At 57.5% G+C, this 19,796-nt stretch overlaps 1 protein-coding gene across 1 annotated transcript in view; it reads left to right on the top strand.

Annotated features, from left to right (window-relative positions):
• ZNF777 (zinc finger protein 777) overlaps nt 1-19,796 on the top strand; it is a 28,933-nt gene that overhangs the window by 2,293 nt on the left and 6,844 nt on the right. The window contains exons 4-8 of the mRNA XM_060195677.1: nt 210-737; nt 5,339-6,190; nt 6,553-6,672; nt 7,423-7,549; nt 9,768-9,881. Coding sequence (XP_060051660.1) covers nt 210-737; nt 5,339-6,190; nt 6,553-6,672; nt 7,423-7,549; nt 9,768-9,881 — 1,741 coding nt within the window. The remainder of the gene's footprint in view (nt 1-209; nt 738-5,338; nt 6,191-6,552; nt 6,673-7,422; nt 7,550-9,767; nt 9,882-19,796) is intronic.

Here is a 19,796-nt window from a genome sequence, read left to right as displayed (position 1 = left end):
CCGCCCGCCTCCCGCCTCCCGCCTCCCGCCGCTCGCCCGCCGCCTCGGGCGCGGGGCCGCCGCCGCCGCCGCCGGGCCGGAGCAGGTGAGGCCGGGCCGGGCCGGGCCGGGCCGGGCGGGCGGCACGACGGGCGGGCGGGCGGGCGGGCGGCGGGCGGGCCCAGGGCGTGTCCGCCCCGCCGCGCCACTGTTCGCGCAGCCGGCTGTAGATGGAGCTGTCTGGGTTCCGGGCGCCTCCGACGAGCCTCGCGGCGCTGCTCTTGAAGCGGCCTGCGAGGGACATGCCTCCCAGGATGCAGTTTGGAGCAACATGGCAGCGGCGGCGCGGCTCCCCTGCTGAAGGGGCGGCGGGACGGCCGCGCAGCTCGCCTCCCGGGACGCCGCCGAGGGCCGGGGCCGCGCGGCCCGCTCCGACGCCGCCGCCTCCGCCGCCTCGGCCGCCGCCGCCGCCCGCCCGCCGCCGCCCGCGCGCCGCGAGCAGGCCGGGCCCGACGGCCGCGCCGCCGCCGCCACCGCCGGGAGGGGAAGGCCGGGCCGGGCGCCGCCCGCCGGGAGGGGGAGGCCGGGGCCGGGCCTGCGCGGGGCCGCGCGGCGGCGGCGGCGGAGGCTCCGGGGCCCGGCGGCCGGCGCGGGGCATGGCTGAAGCGGCCCGCGCGCGCCCGGACGCGCGGCCTCGGGGCCCCGGGGACGGCCTGCGCGGCGCGTTCGCGGCCGCGGCGGCCCGGCGCGGGGGCTCGGTAAGGGGCGGCGGGCGCGGGCGCGGGCGGGGGCGCCGTCCGGGCGGGGGCGGCGCGGGGGCGGGGCGGGCGCGCACGCGGCGGCTGCGGCGCGGCGGCCGTCGGTGCGTCGGGGTGGCCCGCGGCGGCGGCGGCCGGGTGCGCGGAGCCGGGTCCCGCCGGGCCTCCCTCCCGCGGCCGTTGCGCGGCGCCGACGCGGCGCTCCCCGGGGCCGGCGATCGGCGCCCCCCAAGGTCACGCGGCGGGCGGGCGGGCGGGCGGGGCCGGGGGCCGCGGGCCTGGACGGGGAGGGGCCCGGGCCCGTCGGGGGTGGGTGGCGGCGGGGGGCGCGGGGGCCCGGGGCCTGCGCGGCCGGAGTCCCCCGCGGGCCAACCTCGGCTCTCCAGACGGAAGGGGGGGGCGTCCCTCCGGCCGCCGCGGACCCGCCTCTCTCCGGGCGGCCTGCAAAGGCCCCCGCAGCCCGGCCGGCGGCGGTGCCGCAGACGTGGGGTCAGGAGGCTGCTGCGGGGGGCGGGGTGCGGGCTGCGGGGGCGGGGTGTCTGCCTGCGGGAGCCTCGCTCTCCTGCCGCTGACACGTAGGGGATCGTCGGGGCAGCAGGCTCTCTCTCTCCTCCTCTCTGTTCTGTAAGTCACGCAGAGATCTTCTTTTCCCCCTGCGCTCTCGGAACTCAACCCAGGGAGAGACGGGCTCGCCGTGCCCGCTCCGGGATGGGGTGTCATTGGGGGGCGAGCCGGGGGACCCCGCACGCACCCCGCAGGGGCTGGGCTCTCTGCCGGGCAGTGAGCGGCGTGTGACCGCGCGCTGGGCTTGGTGGTCCGCACGGTAAGACTCTCGGGGACCCCCCCTCCTTCTCCTCCTCGGAGGGTCCGGGGGTGCGGCGGGGTGTGGGGGGCTCAGCCCTGTGCGATGCGGCTGTGAGCAGTTGCGCCCACAGTTTGGAGGTGACGTGAGGGACCAGGTCCTTCGGCTCAGGGGGGACACCGAGCCACAGGTCGGCTGGGGTGGATTAAATTGAGGGGGGGTTGCCTTGTGGGTGCCCCCCTGCATCCTTCTAGACCCCCCGATCCGGAAATGGAGAGAGACAGACTACTGACAGCCGGGAGGGGGCATTTTTCTCCTGCGCTGGCTGGCTGGCCCGCTCGGGTTAGACTGGGGGTTGGGGGGGGGGTGCCTGGCTTTATTTATCCAGGGCTGGAGCTGTCTACACTGCGTGGGTGAGCCCCTCCCACCTCCCCGCATTACTGGGGGGGGGAGGATGACTTGCCCCCCTCCGTGGATGGGGGGCGAGTGGGATTTTTTTTTTTCCCACCTCTTCCTGCTAGTTGTAGACCTTAAGAATACCTTAATCCCCTTCCAGGACTGGGGCCCTCAGTGCCTGCTGTCTACACCACTTTCTCTGCGTCAGGGCTGGAGGTGGGGGGCGGGGAGGCGGAGGGAGGGAGGGCGGAGTGGGGGCTGTCCAGCCTGCCCGCTCCTGCGGAGAGGTGAGTGGGAGGGGGGGCGGGGGCGGGGACTTGGCTGTTGTTGTTATTGTTGGGGGGGGGAGTCTGTGGCCCCTTGGAAATGATTTTGGGGAGAGGAGGATTCATAACTGTCATTGCAGGCTTGCAGGTGGGGGGGCCCTCCGGCGCCAGTTTCTGTTCTGATATTTATCTATGACTCTTGCAGAGGCGCAGAGCGGACTCTGGCACATGTGATGCCAGGGGGATGGAACTCTGGGACCCCATGCTTGGGAGCCCAGGGCTCCCTCTCAGCCACAGGCCCCAGTTTGGGGGTGGCCGTGTCTTTTTACCCCTGGAAGCCTTCCCCAGGTCAGAACCTCCCTCCTTCCCGGGTCCTGTCATCACCAAGCCTCTGAATCTCAGGGGTGAAATCGGTCCAGGGCACAAGCAGCCCCAGCCACAGAGGACCCCCCCCCCCCCCCCAGGCGGGGAGTTACCTGGCCTTCCCCAACCAAGTGTGGAGAGGTGGCCCTCCCACGCAGAACTGCGGCCTGGCCATCACACCTGGTTAGGGTCCTGCCCACACCCCTCCAGTCCCCAGGCCTGGTCTTCAAAGCATGGCACCACCCCTTAAACCAGCTGAGCAGCAAAGAGACAAGAATAAGTTGAGGCGGTCTCTGGCAACTGCAAGAACTTCGCTGTAGACTGTAATGATTTTTTAAATAAATAAACAAACAAACATTTTATTTATCTATTTTCCCAGAGCACTGCTCAGCTCTGGCTGAGGGTGGTGCTGGGGACTGAACCTGAGGCCTCTGAGCTTCAGGCACGGAGGTCTTTTGCAGAACCATTATGCTGTCTCCCCGGCCCTGTAATGACTTTTGTCACCCAGATATATATATATATGTCATGCTCGGCCTGGGAAGCCCTCCTCGGTCTCATCCCTGTTACCTGGAGAAAGCGCACACAAATGTGCCCCGAGCTTGCCTGCCCTGCGCCAGGGGACAGCTGGGGTGTGCTGCGGATACCGGGCAGACACTGGGGGTTCTGCCCTCTGAGAAGCAGCCCCTGTGTCGCACGTAGCAGCTGGCCGGGTGGCAGACTCGAAGAGGGGAGATTTTGTGGAGACAGAAAGGCTTCAGTGCCCTAAGACGTGGAGGGCTAAGTATGAGCGGGTCACTCGGGACCTTGGCTTGACCTCCCTGGTGACCTCCCCACCCACCCCCAAATTCCTTGAATCTGGACGTGGTGGAAGGCAGGGGAGTGGGGGGATGAAGAAAGAAGCCCCCACAGCTGTCAGGCTCTTTATCTGGGTTCTAGCTCAGTCTTGACACAGAACCTGCTCCCTCTGCCTCTGCCTCCAGCCCCCCTCTGCTCCCCATTTTCCTCCTGATGGAGAGGAGACCCCAGACCCCCTGCAGCAAGCCACACCCCCCCACCTTGGCCCTGTTGTGGGGGAAGGGGGCGGAGGCTCCTCTTGCCTCCGTGTCTCTCCTCCTTTTAAAAAATAAGAGAGAGAAGCAGAGAGGGAAGGGGGAAATATCGAGGGAGAGAGACACCTGCATCCCTGCTTCACCGCTTGCCAAGCTTCCCCCTTGCAGGTGGGGACTGGGGTCTTGAACCCGGGTCCTTGTGCACTGTAGCTGGAGTGCTCTGCCGGGTGTGCCACCCTCTTCTCTCTCTCCACATAGCACATCGAAGTCAAACCTGTCGGATTTGGTTTTCAAGTCTTGATTTGTTTAATAAAATAGATGGGACCTGTCATGTGATGCTGAATACCAAATTATTTATTTTTTAAGGACTGCTTTTTAAAAAATATATATATATATATTTTTTGTAAACCGGAGCACTGTTCAGTTCCGGCTTATGGTGGTACGGGGGGATTGAACCTGGGACTCTGAAGCCTCAGGCATGGGAGTCTGTTTGCATAACCATTATGCTATCTACCCCACCGCCCAAGGACTGCTTTTTTAAAATCACTGCTCAGCTCTGGCTTGTGGTGGTGCTAGGGATTGAACCTGGGTCCTTTGGTGCCTCAAGCATGAAAGTCTCCTTGCAGAACCATCATGCTGTCTCCCTCAGTTCCCAATTCTTTATTTTATTTAATCTATTTAATTCATCCCCCCCCCCCCCCCAGAGCACCTCTCTGGTTTCTGGTGGTGTAGAGGGATTGAACCTGGGAATTTAGAGCCTCGTGTATGGAAGTCATTTGCATAAGCATTACGCTATCTCTACCACCCTCTGTTTTTATTTACTTTTCTGAGAGAGAGAGAGACAGACAGACAGACACCTGAGCACTGCTGAGCTCTGGATTCTGATGGTAGTGGAGATTGAATCTGGGAGCTCCAGCCACAGGTAGGAGAGTTCTGCAGAAGCACTGCTGTTCCCCAAGTAAGAGGGCTCAAGTCTTGGGCTCATGGGGCAAGCCCAGCGCTCTACCACTGCTCACCCTACCCCAGCCTCCATCACAGAAAGGCCCGCTCCATATCTCTCTCTATCTCTCTCCCTCCTCTCTGTTTAAATCTTTTTTTTTTTTTGGAAAGGGGGGGATACCGGTTTACGGTTGCTGACATGGGGTGCCAAGCACTCACCCCCCCAGCCCAGGCCCTTTCCCATGCCACCAGCACGCGCCAAGATCCCAAGGTCCTCTCAGAATCCCTGGAGAAAAGGTTCTTGACAAGTCAGCTTTCACCACAGTCTGGGAACCTCAAGCAGAAGCAGTGTCCAGTGAGGACTTGGAAACAAGAGGGGGCCCCTAACTTACAGACCAGGCTGCCCCCCCCCCCCCAGAGCAAAAGTGTGAGACTGCTGCTGGCCTGAGATAGCACAGTGGTTATGCAAATGACTTCATGCCTGAGGCACCAGGTTCAATCCCCAGCACCACCAGAAGCCAGAGCTGAGCAGGGCTCTGGTCTCTATATCTCTTTCTCTTTGTATCTCTCTCATTAAATCAAATTAAAAAAAAATTTTTTTTTTGATTGTTATTAAGAAAACTAGCTCCAGGCCATTCGCAGCTCTGCTACCCACACCTCTGCTCAGGAACACTGGACTCATGAAGCCGGGCCAGAGTCTCTTGGCTCTGGCCGGTGGGTGTGTGGTCTGGGGGACCCTGCCAGGCCCTGACCCCCGTCCCCCACCCCTGTCTCCCGGGATCACAGGTCCAGCAGCCAGACATGGAGCCCCAACGCTCCTCGCCTCTCTCGCTGCCCGGCATCCTGCAGGAGGAGGGCCCACGCCAAGCCCCCGCTGGACTCTCCCGGGAAGCTGCCTTCCAGCCCCGCGCCCACCCCCCCAAGGAAACCCCCCCTCTGTGCCCCACCACGGCCCGCCACAGCTCCCTGCCCCAGATCCCCAGTGCCCCCCGGAGAGACACTCTGAGCCGGATGCCCCGCCTGCTGCCCAAGGCACCCTCCCTCCTGCACCCCGCCGCTGCCGCCCCCCTGGAGCACGACGCCCCCCCTCTCCAGCCCCCTCTGCAGCGCCCGCTGACACCCCAGGGAGAGAGCCGCTGCCCTCCCCCCGCCGCTGCCGCTCCTGAGCCAGAGCTCCCACTCCTCTCCCACCACGAGGCCCCGCTCCACTCCCCCGAGGTCCCCGACAAAGACCCCCTGACCCTCTCCCCCACGGTCCCCGAGACGGACATGGACCCCCTGCTCCAGAGCCCGGCCCCCCCGAAGGACGCGCCTCCACCACCGCTGCCCACGGCCGAGATCACCCGCCTGGCCGTGTGGGCCGCCGTGCAGGCCGTGGAGCGGAAGCTGGAGGCCCAGGCGCTGCGGCTGCTCAGCCTGGAGGGCCGCACGGGCACGGCGGAGAAGAAGCTGGCCGACTGCGAGAAGACGGCCGTGGAGTTCGCCAACCACCTGGAGAGCAAGTGGGTGGTGCTGGGCACCCTGCTGCAGGAGTACGGGCTGCTGCAGCGGCGCCTGGAGAACATGGAGAACCTGCTCAAGAACAGAAACTTCTGGATCCTGCGGCTGCCTCCCGGCAGCAACGGGGAAGTGCCCAAGGTGAGGCTGGCAAGGCCGCGAGGGCCAGAGAGACAGGCAGGCGGGACGATGGGCGGCGTAGGGCAGGGCAGGACGGAGCCACGGTGTCGGCCCGCGGTCCACCCGCCTCCTGCCAGTGCCAGAAATGACCACAGGGGCAGGCATGGTCCTTCTGGAAGGGCATCCACTCTGGTGCCTGTGGGGGTGGGAAGGTAGAGAGGGCCGAGAGAGAGAGAAAGAGAGAGAGAGGTAGAGAGGTTGAGAGGTTGGCATGGGGTAGAGGGCGGACTCTTAGACAGCACAGAACCAGGGGAAGCTCCGGGCTTCTCGCGTTTGATTCACAGGTCTTTTTTTTTTTTTTTTTAAATATTTATTTACTTCAGACACAGAAACCAAGAGGACAGGGAGAGACAGACACCTGCAGCCCTGCTCCACCACTGGTGAAGCTTCCCCCCTGTAGGTGGGGACCAGAGGCTCGAGCCCGGGTCCTTGCGCACTGTGATGTGAGCGCTCAGCCAGGTGCGCCACCGGCTGGCCTCCTGACACTTGGGCTTTAGTACACTGTTTCCTGGGAGCAGTGGGTCAGATTTGAAAGTGGGCCGGCTCTCTCCCTCTTCCCCCTCTTCCTCCTCTCCTTTCCCCTCCTCCCCCTCCTCCTCCCAGTATTCTGTCACGGAGCTGAAGTCTCAGGCGTGCACAGCCTCACCTCTCTCTCCCAGTCTGCTTTCTCGTTTATGTAGAGAGACCAAGAAAGGAGGGAGAGATGTCGCATCACTGGAGCTTCCTCCCAGCACCTTGGCACTTCCCATGCGGTGCCAGGGCCCAAGGCGTGCCCCCTGCCTGGTGAACAATTTCCTTTCACCGCCTGGGTGGGGAGGAAAGCCGGACTGTGTCCCCAGGCCAGCCCCGCGCAGATGTTCTTGTGTGTGCGGTCAGCCCGGAAGTCTTGCTAAATGCAGAGTCTGATTTTCTGGGTCTGGGGAGGAGAGGGCAGCCCGAGTGTCGTCTGGGGGTCTGGGGGTGGGGGGGATGCCATTCCAGTCTAGAGACCAGAGTGGTAGAGTCACTGTCCTTCCTGGGGCCGGGACAGTGGCCGAGGCCTGGCTCTTCCTGGGGACACACTTTTGGGTCTGACCGCCAGGCTGGAGGGTCGGGCCGTCCTGTCTGGTCCCGAGGGGAGGTGGGCAGCCCGGGTCCCCGGCGGCCTCCCCATCTGTCTGCCAGAACTGATCCTGTCGCGTGGTTGGTCACAGGTCCCTGTCACCTTTGACGACGTGGCTGTCCACTTCTCGGAGCAGGAGTGGAGCAACCTGTCCGAGTGGCAGAAGGAACTGTACAAGAATGTGATCCGAGGCAACTATGAGTCTCTGGTGTCCATGGGTGAGGAGAGGGCCCCCGCCCCGGTGCTGGGAGGGGCAGGCGCCACCCCAAGCTAGAGTCCCTGGGGTCCAGGGGTGAGGAGAGGGCCCCTTGGGGCTCTGGGAAGGGCAGGCAATGCCCCCGGTGAACTCCTGCTCCAGTGCGCAGGCGCGCTGAAGGCAATGCATAGCTGTTAGCTCTCTCTCTGCTTGTTATTAAATGTTTCATTATTGGCTTACTTTGGATAGAGGCAGCAAGAGATGAAAGGGGGAGGGGGAGATAGAGAGGGAGAGAGACACCTGTGGCCCTGCTTCACCCATCCTGAAGCTTCCTGCCTGCAGCTGAGGACCTGGGACTTGAACCCGGGTCCTGGCACGTGGGAAAGTGTTTGCTGTATGGGCCACACTACCACCCGCCCTGGGTTATTATTACCTTAATTGGCAGAGCTGGGACCCCTCCCAGGCCACCGTTGGTTATTGAGACGTGGACCACCAGCATGTGGGTGTTCCCGGGGCTCGAACCTGGGCAGCACACAGAACACACACACACACACACACACACACACACACACACACACACACACACCCCGTCCATGGAGCTCTCCCTCTGATTGGGGACAGCTGAGTGAGTGGCATTCCCTGGCCTCACGTCCTTTCTCACTGAGTGAATATCCGTGCGTGCATGGGATGCCTGTAAGTGTGTGAGGCCTGCCACGCCCACACCACAGAGTCGGGAACCATCACCCCACGGGCAAGGTGAGCACGCCACCCTCCACCCCCACCCCAGCTCCCCACTTCCTCTCCCCACCCCTCCCGTCCACGTGCCCGTTTGGTCACGGCTCTCGACTGTGGGTCTGTTCCGTGGAGCAGCTTCGCACGGCGTCTTTACCCAGTCGCCTGTCCGTGGGCACAGGGCTGAGACTGTTGGGGGAAGGCAGAGGGAGAGCAGAGGGTCAGCAAGCTAGAGCTCTGCCCCGTGAGTCAGGCAGCTGGAGAGCGAGACCCCACGACGGAGAAGCCAGCAGGGCCTCAGTGGCGTGTGTGTGTCTCTGTGTGTGTGTGTCTGTGTATCTGTGTGTGTGTCTGTGTATCTGTGTCTGTGTGTGTCTCTGTGTGTGTGTGTGTCTGTGTATCTGTGTGTGTGTCTGTGTATCTGTGTCTGTGTGTGTGTGTGTGTCTGTGTGTGTGTCTGATGTGTGTGTGTGTGTCTGTGTGTGTTTGTGTATCTGTGTCTGTGTGTGTCTGTGTGTGTGTGTCTGTGTGTGTGTGTGTGTGTGTGTGTGTGTGTGTGTGTGTGGCCAGGGCTTCCCCACTCTGGGCTGACTTTTCCAGGCTACGGGTGGGAGAGAGGCCATAGCACCGTAGCCCCCTCCAACGTGGTAGGTGGTTTCAGGCCCAGGCTGACAGCCACAGAGCAGGCTCGGTGTCCGGGCCGTCATCTAGCCGGCCCTCGTCTATGCGTGTCTGAATGAGTCTGTCCGGCCCAGAGTCACCGTTTCTGTTGTTTAATGTGCCGCCAGGTGTGAACCCAGGACCCCCACCTGCATCACAGCACCACTAGGCAGCCTCCCTGACCCAGGCTGTTTTTTTTTTTTTTTTTATGATTTTTTAAAATATTTATTTATTTTCTTTTTGTTGCCCTTGTTTTTATTGTTGTTGTAATTATAATTGCTGTTGATGTCGTCGTTGTTGGATAGGACAGAGAGAAATGGAGAGAGGAGGGGAAGACAGAGAGGGGGAGAGAAAGACAGACACCTGCAGACCTGCTTCACCGCCTGTGAAGCGACTCCCCTGCAGGTGGGGAGCCGGGGGCTCGAACCGGGATCCTTACGCTGGTCTTTGTGTTTTGCGCCACCGGTGCTTAAACCATTGCGCTACTACCCGACTTCCTCCTACCTATTTCTTTAATATACTTTTATTTATTTATTGGATAGAGACAGAGAGAAAATGCGAGGGGAGGGAGAAACAGGGAGAGAAAGAGACCTGCAGCCACACTTCACCCGTCATGGACCATCTCCCCCTGCAGGTGGGGGCTGGGGATTTGAACCAGGTCTTTGTGTGGGCCAACAGGGGCACTCAGCCAGATGCACTGCCCCCACCCCCCGTTTCTTTACTGAGAGTGTTTGTGCCTGAAGACCTGGGGACACGTGCTTGGGCTTTACGTGTGTCCTGGCCTCTCACACGTGGATGTTTGGAGCACCCTCAGCCCACGGACGGTCTCCCCCTTTCTTCCCACGCAGACTACGCCATCTCCAAGCCAGACCTGATGTCGCAGATGGAGCGCAGTGAGCGGCCGGCCACGCAGGAGCAGGAGGACTTGGAGGAGGGCGAGGCACCCACGGACCCCAGCGCCAGTGAGTGTCATCCCCCCCACCCCCCCTGGGCCCCCCAAGGTGCTCCCGGTCCTGGGCATCGCGGCCCAGCATGCCCCGCGGGGTGACAGGGACCTGCTGGAGCCCCCTCGCTCACCAGAATTCTGCCCAAGAGGCTACACCGGCTGGGCCTGGGAGGCCACTCATCCTTAGAGCACAGGGTGCTCACTCGTGAGAGCAGCAAGGGCCCCAGGTTCAGTTCCCAGCACGGCCATATGCCAGAGCTGAGCAGGGCTCTGGTCTGTATGTGTGTCTCTCTCCTAAGTAAGTCTCTTGATTTTATTTATGACACACGGCGAGGGAGACAAGAGCACCACTCTGATTCACACAATGCCGGGAACCAGAAGAATCTCAGGACCGCGTGTCCTGTGCTCTGCCATGTGGACTATTTCCCTCACTGCTAACCGGGAGACTGGTAGCCATCCCAGAAGTCTCACACTGGCCGCAGCCCCCCCCCCCCCCCGGGGGGCACAGTCTTGGGATGGAGTGCGGGTGCCTGAGGGTCACTCTCCAGAGGAAACAAAACAGCCAGAGAAAGACAGTCCCTTGCCGGGGTGCTGGAGGGGGGGCCAGAGAAGGGCCCCAGCCTGGCCAGTGGGAGAATGGACAGACCTGTCCATCCGTCCTCCCCGAGACACCGCGTGATGGGCGTACAGGATGGCGTCGCAGCCAGGCTGGAGGACAGGCCTCGGACGGGTGTGGGGCCCACGGTGGGTGCCAGCACCGGGCTGCCTGCTGGCAGTGTGCTCCTGGGCCCTGTAGGGGGGGCCTGCTCGTGCCCCCCTCTCCGGGGCACTGGCCTCGGTCCCCAGCCCCGGCGTGGTGACTGGTCTGTGGCCACAGCCCAGGCCTCGTCCCTCCCTCTGCGTGGTCCTCTGCGGTGCGTGGTGGGTGTAGCCCGTGGACTCGCCTCACTGGCCAGGCGGGTCTTCAGCAGACGTGGGTCCCCGTCCGGAGCAGGACATGCCCAGTGCTCGGATCTGCTGGAGAAGAGGGCGTGACCTAGCCATACTGGTTGGGGTCGACCCAGGTTCGAGCCCGGCCCCTACCAAGTTGAAGGAAGCTCTGGGGTCGTGGTCTCTTTCCTCATCTAGTTATCTGTCTCCCTGAGAAATGAGAGAGCTATACAAGCATCTCGCCGAGTTACAACGGGCTGTTTGCCGTCGGTCCTGGGAGTCAGTGTCAGAAACCGACCCCACCAAAAAGGTCCCCAGGATAGTGCTTTTCTTCACCCCGCCCGCCCCTGCTCCTGCTTCTGTCCTCATAGTGGGGGTGGGCGGGGGGCCACGGCCAGTCCCCAAACAGGCTAGTAGGCGTTGTCACTAGGTTCAGCCTTATTTATTTATTTATTCCCTTTTGTTGCCCTTATTGTTTTATTGTTTGTTGTGGTTATTGTTGCTGCTGCTGATGTTATTGCTGTCGTTGGATAGGACAGAGAGAAATGGAGAGAGGAGGGGGAGAGAAAGACAGACACCTGCAGACCTGCTTCACCACCTGTGAAGCAACTCCCCTGCAGGTGGGGAGCTGGGGGCTCGAACCGGGATCCTTACGCCAGTCCTTGCGCTTTGCGCTACGTGCACTTATCCCACTGCACTACCGCCCAATTCCCACAATCTTTCTTTTAAGATTTACTTAGTTTTGTGAGGGGGACCAGAGCACTGCTCAGCTCCGGCATATGCAGAGCTGGGGTCGTGGGCCTACAAGTCCTGTGTCCATGTGCTTTCCTTCTCCCTCTCCCCCTCTCTCTCTCCCTCTCTCTCAACATGCTGAGCCATCTCCCCGGTTTGTTTTCCGTCTCAACAGAATAGCACGACATCTTCCAGCCTCAGAATGTGTCTTAAACCTTTAAAACATTTCTGTACTTGAACTGATAAGTTCCCTTTTGAGAGCCAGTTAAAAAGGTCATCTGAGCTTGAAAAAAAAAAAAAAAAATAATAATAATAATAATAATTCAGATGTGAAGATACTGAGCGGGTGAAATAGCTCCCCTGGGCTTTGCCATGCGCGCGACCCAGGTTCGAGCCCTGGCCCCAGCGCATTAAAGGGAGTTTCAGGGCCGTGGTCCCTTTCTCTCCGTCTGGAGTAAGAGAGGAAGATAGCTAAGTTTCTTGCCACTGAGATCGTGAGCCAAGGGCATGCCGTGCGTCTCGTCGCCTTCTCTGGCTCGCTGAACCGTGTTTTGTCTCGGTGCCAGGTGACCGCGGCTGGGCTACTCACGTGTGTGAGAACTGGCGGCCAGCAGGAGGCCAGCTGGGAGGGACATTGCGGCCTGCTGGACACTGTGTGATAGGAAGGAGGAGGTGTCAAGGGTCCACAGGATGCTCAGGCCTGGGGAGCGTCCCCCCAAGACCTTGCCGGGCCTGAGAGCCCCGAGTCTGGGGGTGGAGGTGACGACAAGCAGCAGGGGCTCAGAGAGACTCGAGCCTGGGGCGGACTCCCAGCGACCGGCCTGGGCCAGACAGGGGCCTCAGGGAGGGAGCCCCAACTTCAGGAGAGCCAGAATGCACAGGCAGGCCTTGGGGGGCTGGGCCTTAGGCTGCTGCTGCTTTTTTTTTTTTTTTTTTTTGCCTCCAGGGTTATTGCCGGGGTTTGGTGCCTGCACCACGAATCCACTGCTCCTGGAGGCCATTTTTTCCCCATTTGTTGCCCTTGTTGTTTTTTATCATTGTTGTGGTTATTATTATTGATGTCGTCGTCGTTGGATAGGACAGAGAGAAATGGAGAGAGGAGGGGAAGACAGAGAAGGGGAGAGAAAGATAGACACCTGCAGACCTGCTTCATCGCCTGTGAAGCGACTCCCCTGCAGGTGGGGAGCCGGGGTTTTGAACCGGGATCCTTAATGCCGGTCCTTGTGCTTGGAGCCATGTGCGCTTAACTTGCTGTGCTACCGCCCGACTCTGGCTTTTTTCTCTTTTTTTTCTAAGTATTTAATTTGATGGGCCAGAGAAATTGAGAGGGGCAGGGGACAGAGAGAGAGAGAAACACCTGCAGACCTGCTCGTGAAGCTTTCTTCTTGCAGGTGGGGAGCCGGGGCTCAAACCCAGGTTCTTGTGCTTGGTAATGTGTGTGCTCAACCAGGTGTGCCCCTGCCTGGGCCCCCCTCAGGCTCCTGAGGGGATTTCTGTGTGTAGACGAGGTTGCGGTCCTGCCACCGCCATAGGACTTGGCAAAGAGGAGGAGGAGCCCAGGACTCGGGGGACAGGAGTGTCCAGAAAGGTCCCCGGAAGCCAGGTGACGCCTGGCTGGGTAGCAGGGGGCCCCGAGGCCAGGGTGCTGGACTCTGCAGTGTGGCCTGGTGACACAGGAGCATCGGGTTTGCCCGTTGGTGGCCTTGGCAATCGTAGTGGTGGCTGGCAGAGGGGAGGCTGCACCACAGAGCCGGGAGAGGCAGATGGGGGAGGGACAGTTTGCCGTGGGCTCTAAGGGGGCTGCTGAAACCTGAAGTGTGGGTGTGAGAGCGCAGAGCTCACCGAGGGGGGGGATCTCTGGTGCTGAGGTATCTCTCTGTCTGTCTGAGTGGCAAAGCCAGCCTTGAGGGGTGACATTGTAAAGTTGACTACGTAACCAGAAGACATGGGAAAAAACGGTGGAACCACACGAGAATCTCACGTGTCTCCAGGCGTTGTAGGATTTTTAGATACGAGCATACATTTAGCAGAAGGGATTTTTAAAAAATATTTTATTTATTTATTATTCCCTTTTGTTGCCCTTGTTTTATTGTCGTAGTTATTGTTGTTGTTATTGATGTCATCATTGTTGGATAGGACAGAGAGAAGTGGAGAGAGGAGGGCAAGACAGAGAGGGGGAGAAAAAGACAGACACTTGCAGACCTGCTTCACCACCTGTGATGCGACTCCCCTGCAGGTGGGGAGCCAGGGGCTCGAACCGGGGTCCTTACGCCGGTCCTTGCGCTTTGCGCCACGTGTGCTTAACCCACTGCGCTACCGCCCGACTCCCAACAGAAGGGATTTTAAAAGTCATTTCAAACTTATATATATATATATTTTTGTTTTTGTTTGTTTGTTTTATTGGATAGAGAGATATTGAGAGAAGATAGGGAGAAAGACACCTGCAGCACTGCTTCACCACTCATGAAGGTTGGGGGTGGTGTTGAACCCAGGTCCTTGCACCACCTGGTCAGTGGCCTGGGGTGTGAGGCTGGTGAGGGACCCTGGTGACAGGGCACAGCCCACATCCCAGCACGAACTCTTGAACCTTCCTCCCTGAGCCGCCTCCCAGACCTCCCACATTTCAGCCCTCAGGGCAGGATGATAGAAGGAGCTTGTGTGGAGATTGGGGGAACCGCCCAGGAGCCTTGCGGGCCACTGGGTCCCCCTCCTCTGACAGCCATCCAGGGAGACCCGGCTGAATGACGCCCACCACCCTTAGCTCTCTGCTTTCTGGGTGTCCTGCCTATAAATGTAAATGGAGAGTCGAGAGCCCCAGAAACAGCTTCTGATGTTACAGAGGCTGAAGGCAGCCAAAGCAGACAAAAAAAAAAAAATTTAGGAAGTCAGACGGTAGTGCAGCGGGTTAAGTGCAGGTGGTGCAAAGCGCAAGGACCCCGGTTCAAGCCCCCGGCTCCCCACCTGCAGGGGGGTCGCTTCACAGGCGGTGAAGCAGGTCTGCAGGTGTCTGTCTTTCTCTCCCCCTCTCTGTCTTCCCCTCCTGCCTCCATTTCTCTCTGTCCTATCCAACAATGATGACATCAATAACAACAACTACTACAGCAATAAAGAACAAGGGCATTGAAAGAGAATAAATAAAATAAAAAATAAAAATTTTTTTTGAGGACTCAGAGATTACTTAGGGACAGAAAGGCATAAAGATAGAGAGTATCCACATTCTAGAGAGAGAGAGAGAGAGAGAGAAGAACATGAGACCATGAGGCTTATTAAAATGGGAAGTCAGTCATTTCTTTGCTTCGGGGTGGTAGAGGAAGCTCCATGCCCGGGCCCGGGCGGTAGCACACCCAGTTAAGCACACATAGGACAAAGCTCAAGAACCCACACAAGATAAATAAATAAATAAGAACCCACGCAAGGACCTGGGTTCGAGTCCCCCCATTCCCAACCTGTAGGGGGGACACTTCACAAGTGGTGAAACAGGGCTGCAAGTTTCTCTCCCTCTCTATCTCCCCCTCCTCTCAATTTCTCTCCATTCTGTCCAATAGAAAAAGTTGCCACCAGGTGCAGTGGATTCATAGTGCCGGCACCAAGCCCCGGGGATAACCCTGGAGGCGAGAGGGAGAGAGAGAGGGAGAAGGAGAGAGAGAGGAGGCTCCACCCTCTAAGAAAACTAGCATTTCATCAGCATAACTCAAAAAGCAAAAATGCCAAGAGAAGGAAGAGTCCTCTGTGATCCTCTCTCTAGAGCCAGCCTCAGATTCCTTCCAGTTTATGCACAGATAGTCCCACCGAGACAATCCTGTAAGTAATCCGTTTTCACCATAAAAATATCTAAGCCATAAAGAAGTGCTTTGACAAGTGGCCGTCGTCAATATTAGATCTCTGATGTCTTTACGTGTCGGAACACACAAAGCCGCCCCCTCCGTTTATAATAGCAGCCTGTGGTCATCTGTGCACTGATACCGTAACGTGTTTAAACAAACTCCCATAGGGTCCAGGTCATTCCCCAGCACAGAGCGGGGGGCGGGGGCGGGGGGATATGTGTGTGCCAGTCTCTGTGAAGCCCTGGTTAGCACACACATTATTATGTTCAAAGACCAAGGTTCAAGCCCCAACCTCTGTCTCCATGGGGAAAGCTTCATGAGTGGTGAAGCAGGGCTGCAGGTGTCTTGTCTGTCTCCCTCTCTATCTCCCCCTCCCCTCTCACTTTCTCTCTGTCCTATCAAATGAAAAATAGGAGAAAAGAAAAAAGGAGAATAAAATGGTCACCAAGGGGCCAAGTGGTGGCACACCTGGTTGAGTGCACATGGACAATGCACAAGAACCCAGCTTGGAGCCCCCGTCCCTACTGGCAAGGGGAAAACTTCGCAAGTGTTTAAGCAGTGCTGCGGGTGTCTCTCCGTCTCTCCTACCCTCTCAATTTCTGACTGTCTCTATCCAATAAATAAACAGATAATTAAAAAATTGTCAAAGCAATAATAATGATGACCACCAAGAGCAGGGGGGTTCATGGTGCCAAAACTAAGCCCCAGCGATAACCCTGGTGGCAAAAAGAAAGAGAGAAAGAAAAGAAAGAGAGAAAAATATCTGTGTGTACTTCTGTGAAACTTACCCAGAAGTACATCTTTGGGGGTTTAAAGTGTCTACTTGCTTTAAAAAAAAATTGAATAAATTTATTTATCAAGTAATGTCCCTCAAAACAGCTCTACCAGTTTCTGTTTGCTTAAGATGATCTCCCCACACTCAGCTGGCAGGAGGTGCTGTTCATGCTTCCATCATTTGCCAAAGCCACAGCTAAGGAAAGAACATCCTTCCGTCCCTGCTCAACTCACCTAACGGTGATGCAGAGCATTTTCTTCTCACCTGCACTGGTCTCGAGCAGGCCTGGTCTTGACGGGTCATCTGTACCGCATCTTTCTTCCGGCTGCTTTATTTCAATATTGATCAGGAAAAGCTTTTTAAGTAGGCAGGATATACTGGCTCTCATCTGTGTGAGCGTATTTCCCGACATGTGGTTTTTGCCTCTGCGTTTGTATATGTGATCGTTTCAAATGTTCCTATCTCAGATGCGTCACTCTTAAGTTTGTGTTCAGGGACCAGAGAGATAGCTCACTGACTAGGGTACCTATTTTGCCATGTCTGTGATTGAGTTTGAGTCCTGGCTCCACATGGGAAGTACCTTAGCAATGGAGGAAGCTCCTACCTGAGGTGTCTCTCTCTCTCTCTATCTATGTGAATGGAAAAAAAATGGCCCAGAGCAGTGAAATCACAGTGTGAGATGCTGCTTAAACACACACACACACACACACACACACACACACATACACTATTGAAATCTTAACCATTTCACAATTTTTTTGAAAAATTTATTTTTGTGCACTCATATTTCCAGTGATTTTATTTATGACGTCTGGGTTTTCTGTCAAGTGTAGAAGTATTTCCTCAGCCTCATCTTATCCAGTAAACATCACAATCACAGGCCTTGGGCTTCTTACCCTTTCAAAAACCTATGCAAATAATCCAGAACCTGAAATGAAATGATCCTCGCTCCAGACAACAAAAAGAAAACTACAGAATGTAAATAATTAAACGTTGACGTCTCTGCAAGTATAACATACCGTCCGCTTCATTAATCCTCACATTGAGCGTTCACACACACTGAACACATTTGAAAACATTTCGTAGGACCGTCTCCTCCCAACTCACAGGATTCCTCACAAAGAAATGCGATCCCAGAAATAATCAACTGCCACAGATTGCTTCTTACTGCTGAATGCTGTCCAGGCAGAAACACGGAGGACTGTGGGCTCAGACCCCGAGCCCTGGACATGGTTTACTGTCTTGAGTGACTGTGTATCCGTCCACAGCTGTACTGTGTCAGCTGACGGTTGGTTAAAAGGAACACTTAGAGCATAAACACCTGCGCTTATCAGAAATGAAAGCGACAGTCATCTGCGATTGGCACGTAGAGTCTGGCGGCAGGGTAGTGGGCGAGGTGTTCAGGGAAAGGCTTCTGAGCATAAAAACATGCCCTGTGAGGGCACTGTTCAGTGGGCCTGGTAAGAGTGGAGATAGCAGTTGAAGAGGAGAAGGAATCATATGAACCCCGACTATCAAAGAAGAACTTGGGAGTTTTTAAGGGCACAGTGGCAGGTTTCAGCTGCCGACGTTCTCAGACTTCCATGAGTGACACCAGAAATTCTCTCTGTTGCCACCAGGACTTTATGCCCGCATAACTCCGGCATTACAGGCAGACACTGGCTTGTTCTCTTTTAGTCTCGGAGAGAGGGAGAGGAGAGACCCCGTCCCGACGCTCACGGAGCACCCACTGGTGCATGGCACTGCCGTGTGGTGAGGGGGCTTGGAAACTGGGTCTTCATGGCAGGCCAGACATGCACCCTACCGGTCGGCCAGCTCCAGGCCCCCCACGATTCTTTTCTGATACATTATTAATTATTTTAGAGATACGTTCTTAATTATTTTCTTTCTAACTTTATTAGATGGGCTAGGAAGAGATTGCGAGAGGATAGGGAGACAGAGAGGAGAGACCCCACAGCCCTGCCCACCCTCCATGGGCTCCCTGGGTGCTGTGCCTGGTGCTGAGAGAGGAGAGACCCCACAGCCCTGCCCACCCTCCATGGGCTCCCTGGGTGCTGTGCCTGGTGCTGAGAGAGGAGAGACCCCACAGCCCTGCCCACCCTCCATGGGCTTGAACCCAGGTCCTTGCACACTGTAGCATGTGCACTCAATCAGGCATGCCACCAAGTGTCCCCTGAAATGAGAACTTTGTAAGGTCATCTGATAAAAGTTCGCAAAATCAACCGAGAAATCACAGATTGGAGGGGGGTGGAGTATTTGCAGTGCTGGTGGGAACCTGATTACTGGGGGCAGGACAGCAGCTCAGTCTGCCGAGTGCGCGTGTTCCCATGCCAGAGGACCCTAGTTCAAGCCCCTAGTTCCCACCGCCTTGGTGGGAAGGCTTCATGAACAGAGGAGTAGTGCTGCAGGCGTCTCTCTCCCTGTCTTTCTCTTAAAACCTTTTTTTTTTTTAGATTTTATTTACTTATTCATGAGAAAGACCGGAGGAGTGAAAGAGAGAGGGGGAGAGAAAGAACCAAACATCACATCACTGTGGTACATGTGCTGCTGGCCAAATAAATAAAGAAAAGCAGATAGCCTGTTGTAACGAATTCCTCCCCGGGGCATAGAAGGAAACAGTAGTTAACTTATGGGAGGGCTGGGGGCCGCGGGCGGGCGAGCAGGGGTGGGGGGCAGCCCAGCCACACTCATCTGTGGCAACTGGAAGTAGGAGGGAAGTTATGAAATGAAGCACCACACTGGAACGCAAGGCTGCCTGTGTACGCTCTCACTGGACGTGTCGACAAGTGGAAACTCAGCAGGACAGTCCAGTCAGCCCCCCGCCACACACACACACACACCTCTACTGTGAGCGTTTGCCGGAGGGGCCCGGGGTGCCTCCGGTCTGTTGGTGTGAGACTCGGTGCGGGTGGGCAGAACGGGCGTGTGGGTGAGGCAATGACCAGCTTTTCTCTAACTTGGGTGGGGGGGAGTGGGGGCTGCCTGTTGTTGCCTTTGGTCTCACCTGCCCCTGGAGTCTCCTGTTAAAATAAGCCCAGATGATACAATTTTACCAGTCAGGCAGCTCAGGCTGGAAACATTCAGTGTGTGACAGCACAAGATAGGCATAGTTGACACCCCAGAGGCCCGAGGTTCGATCCCTGGCACCACCCTGATGAGCCAGAGCTGAGTGGTGGCCTGGGCTCTCTGTCTTTCTCATATAAGTAAATAAGGTGGGGCTGGGCGGCGGCACCCCTGGTTGAGCGCACACATCGCAGTGCTTGAGGTCCCAGGTTCAAGCCCCTGGTCCCCACCTGCAGGGGAAAAGTGTCACAAGCCGTGAAGCCATGTTGCAGGTGTCTCTGTCTCTCCTCCTCTCTGCCTCCCCCCCAATTTCTCTCTGTCCTATAAAATAAATCAAGCTTTAAAAATAAAACTAAGTAATTTTTTTAAAAGTCAGGGGTCATACAAAGCAAGCCTGGCTGCTGCTTTTTAATTTATTGATTCCCTTTTTTTTTTTGCCCTTGTTGTTTTATTGTTGTAGTTATTATTTGTTGTTATTGATGTCGTTGTTGTTGGATAGCACAGAGAGAAATGGAGAGAGGAGGGGAAGACAGAGAGGGGGAGAGAAAGACAGACACCTGCAGACCTGCATCACCACCTGTGAAGCGACCTCCCTGCAGGTGGGGAG

Source organism: Erinaceus europaeus, chromosome 8 (assembly GCF_950295315.1).
Source record: "Erinaceus europaeus chromosome 8, mEriEur2.1, whole genome shotgun sequence".
Classification (NCBI taxonomy): Eukaryota; Metazoa; Chordata; class Mammalia; order Eulipotyphla; family Erinaceidae; genus Erinaceus; species Erinaceus europaeus.
The sequence above is the reverse complement of the archived record's forward strand: the minus strand, read 5'-3'. Positions and strand labels throughout refer to the sequence as shown.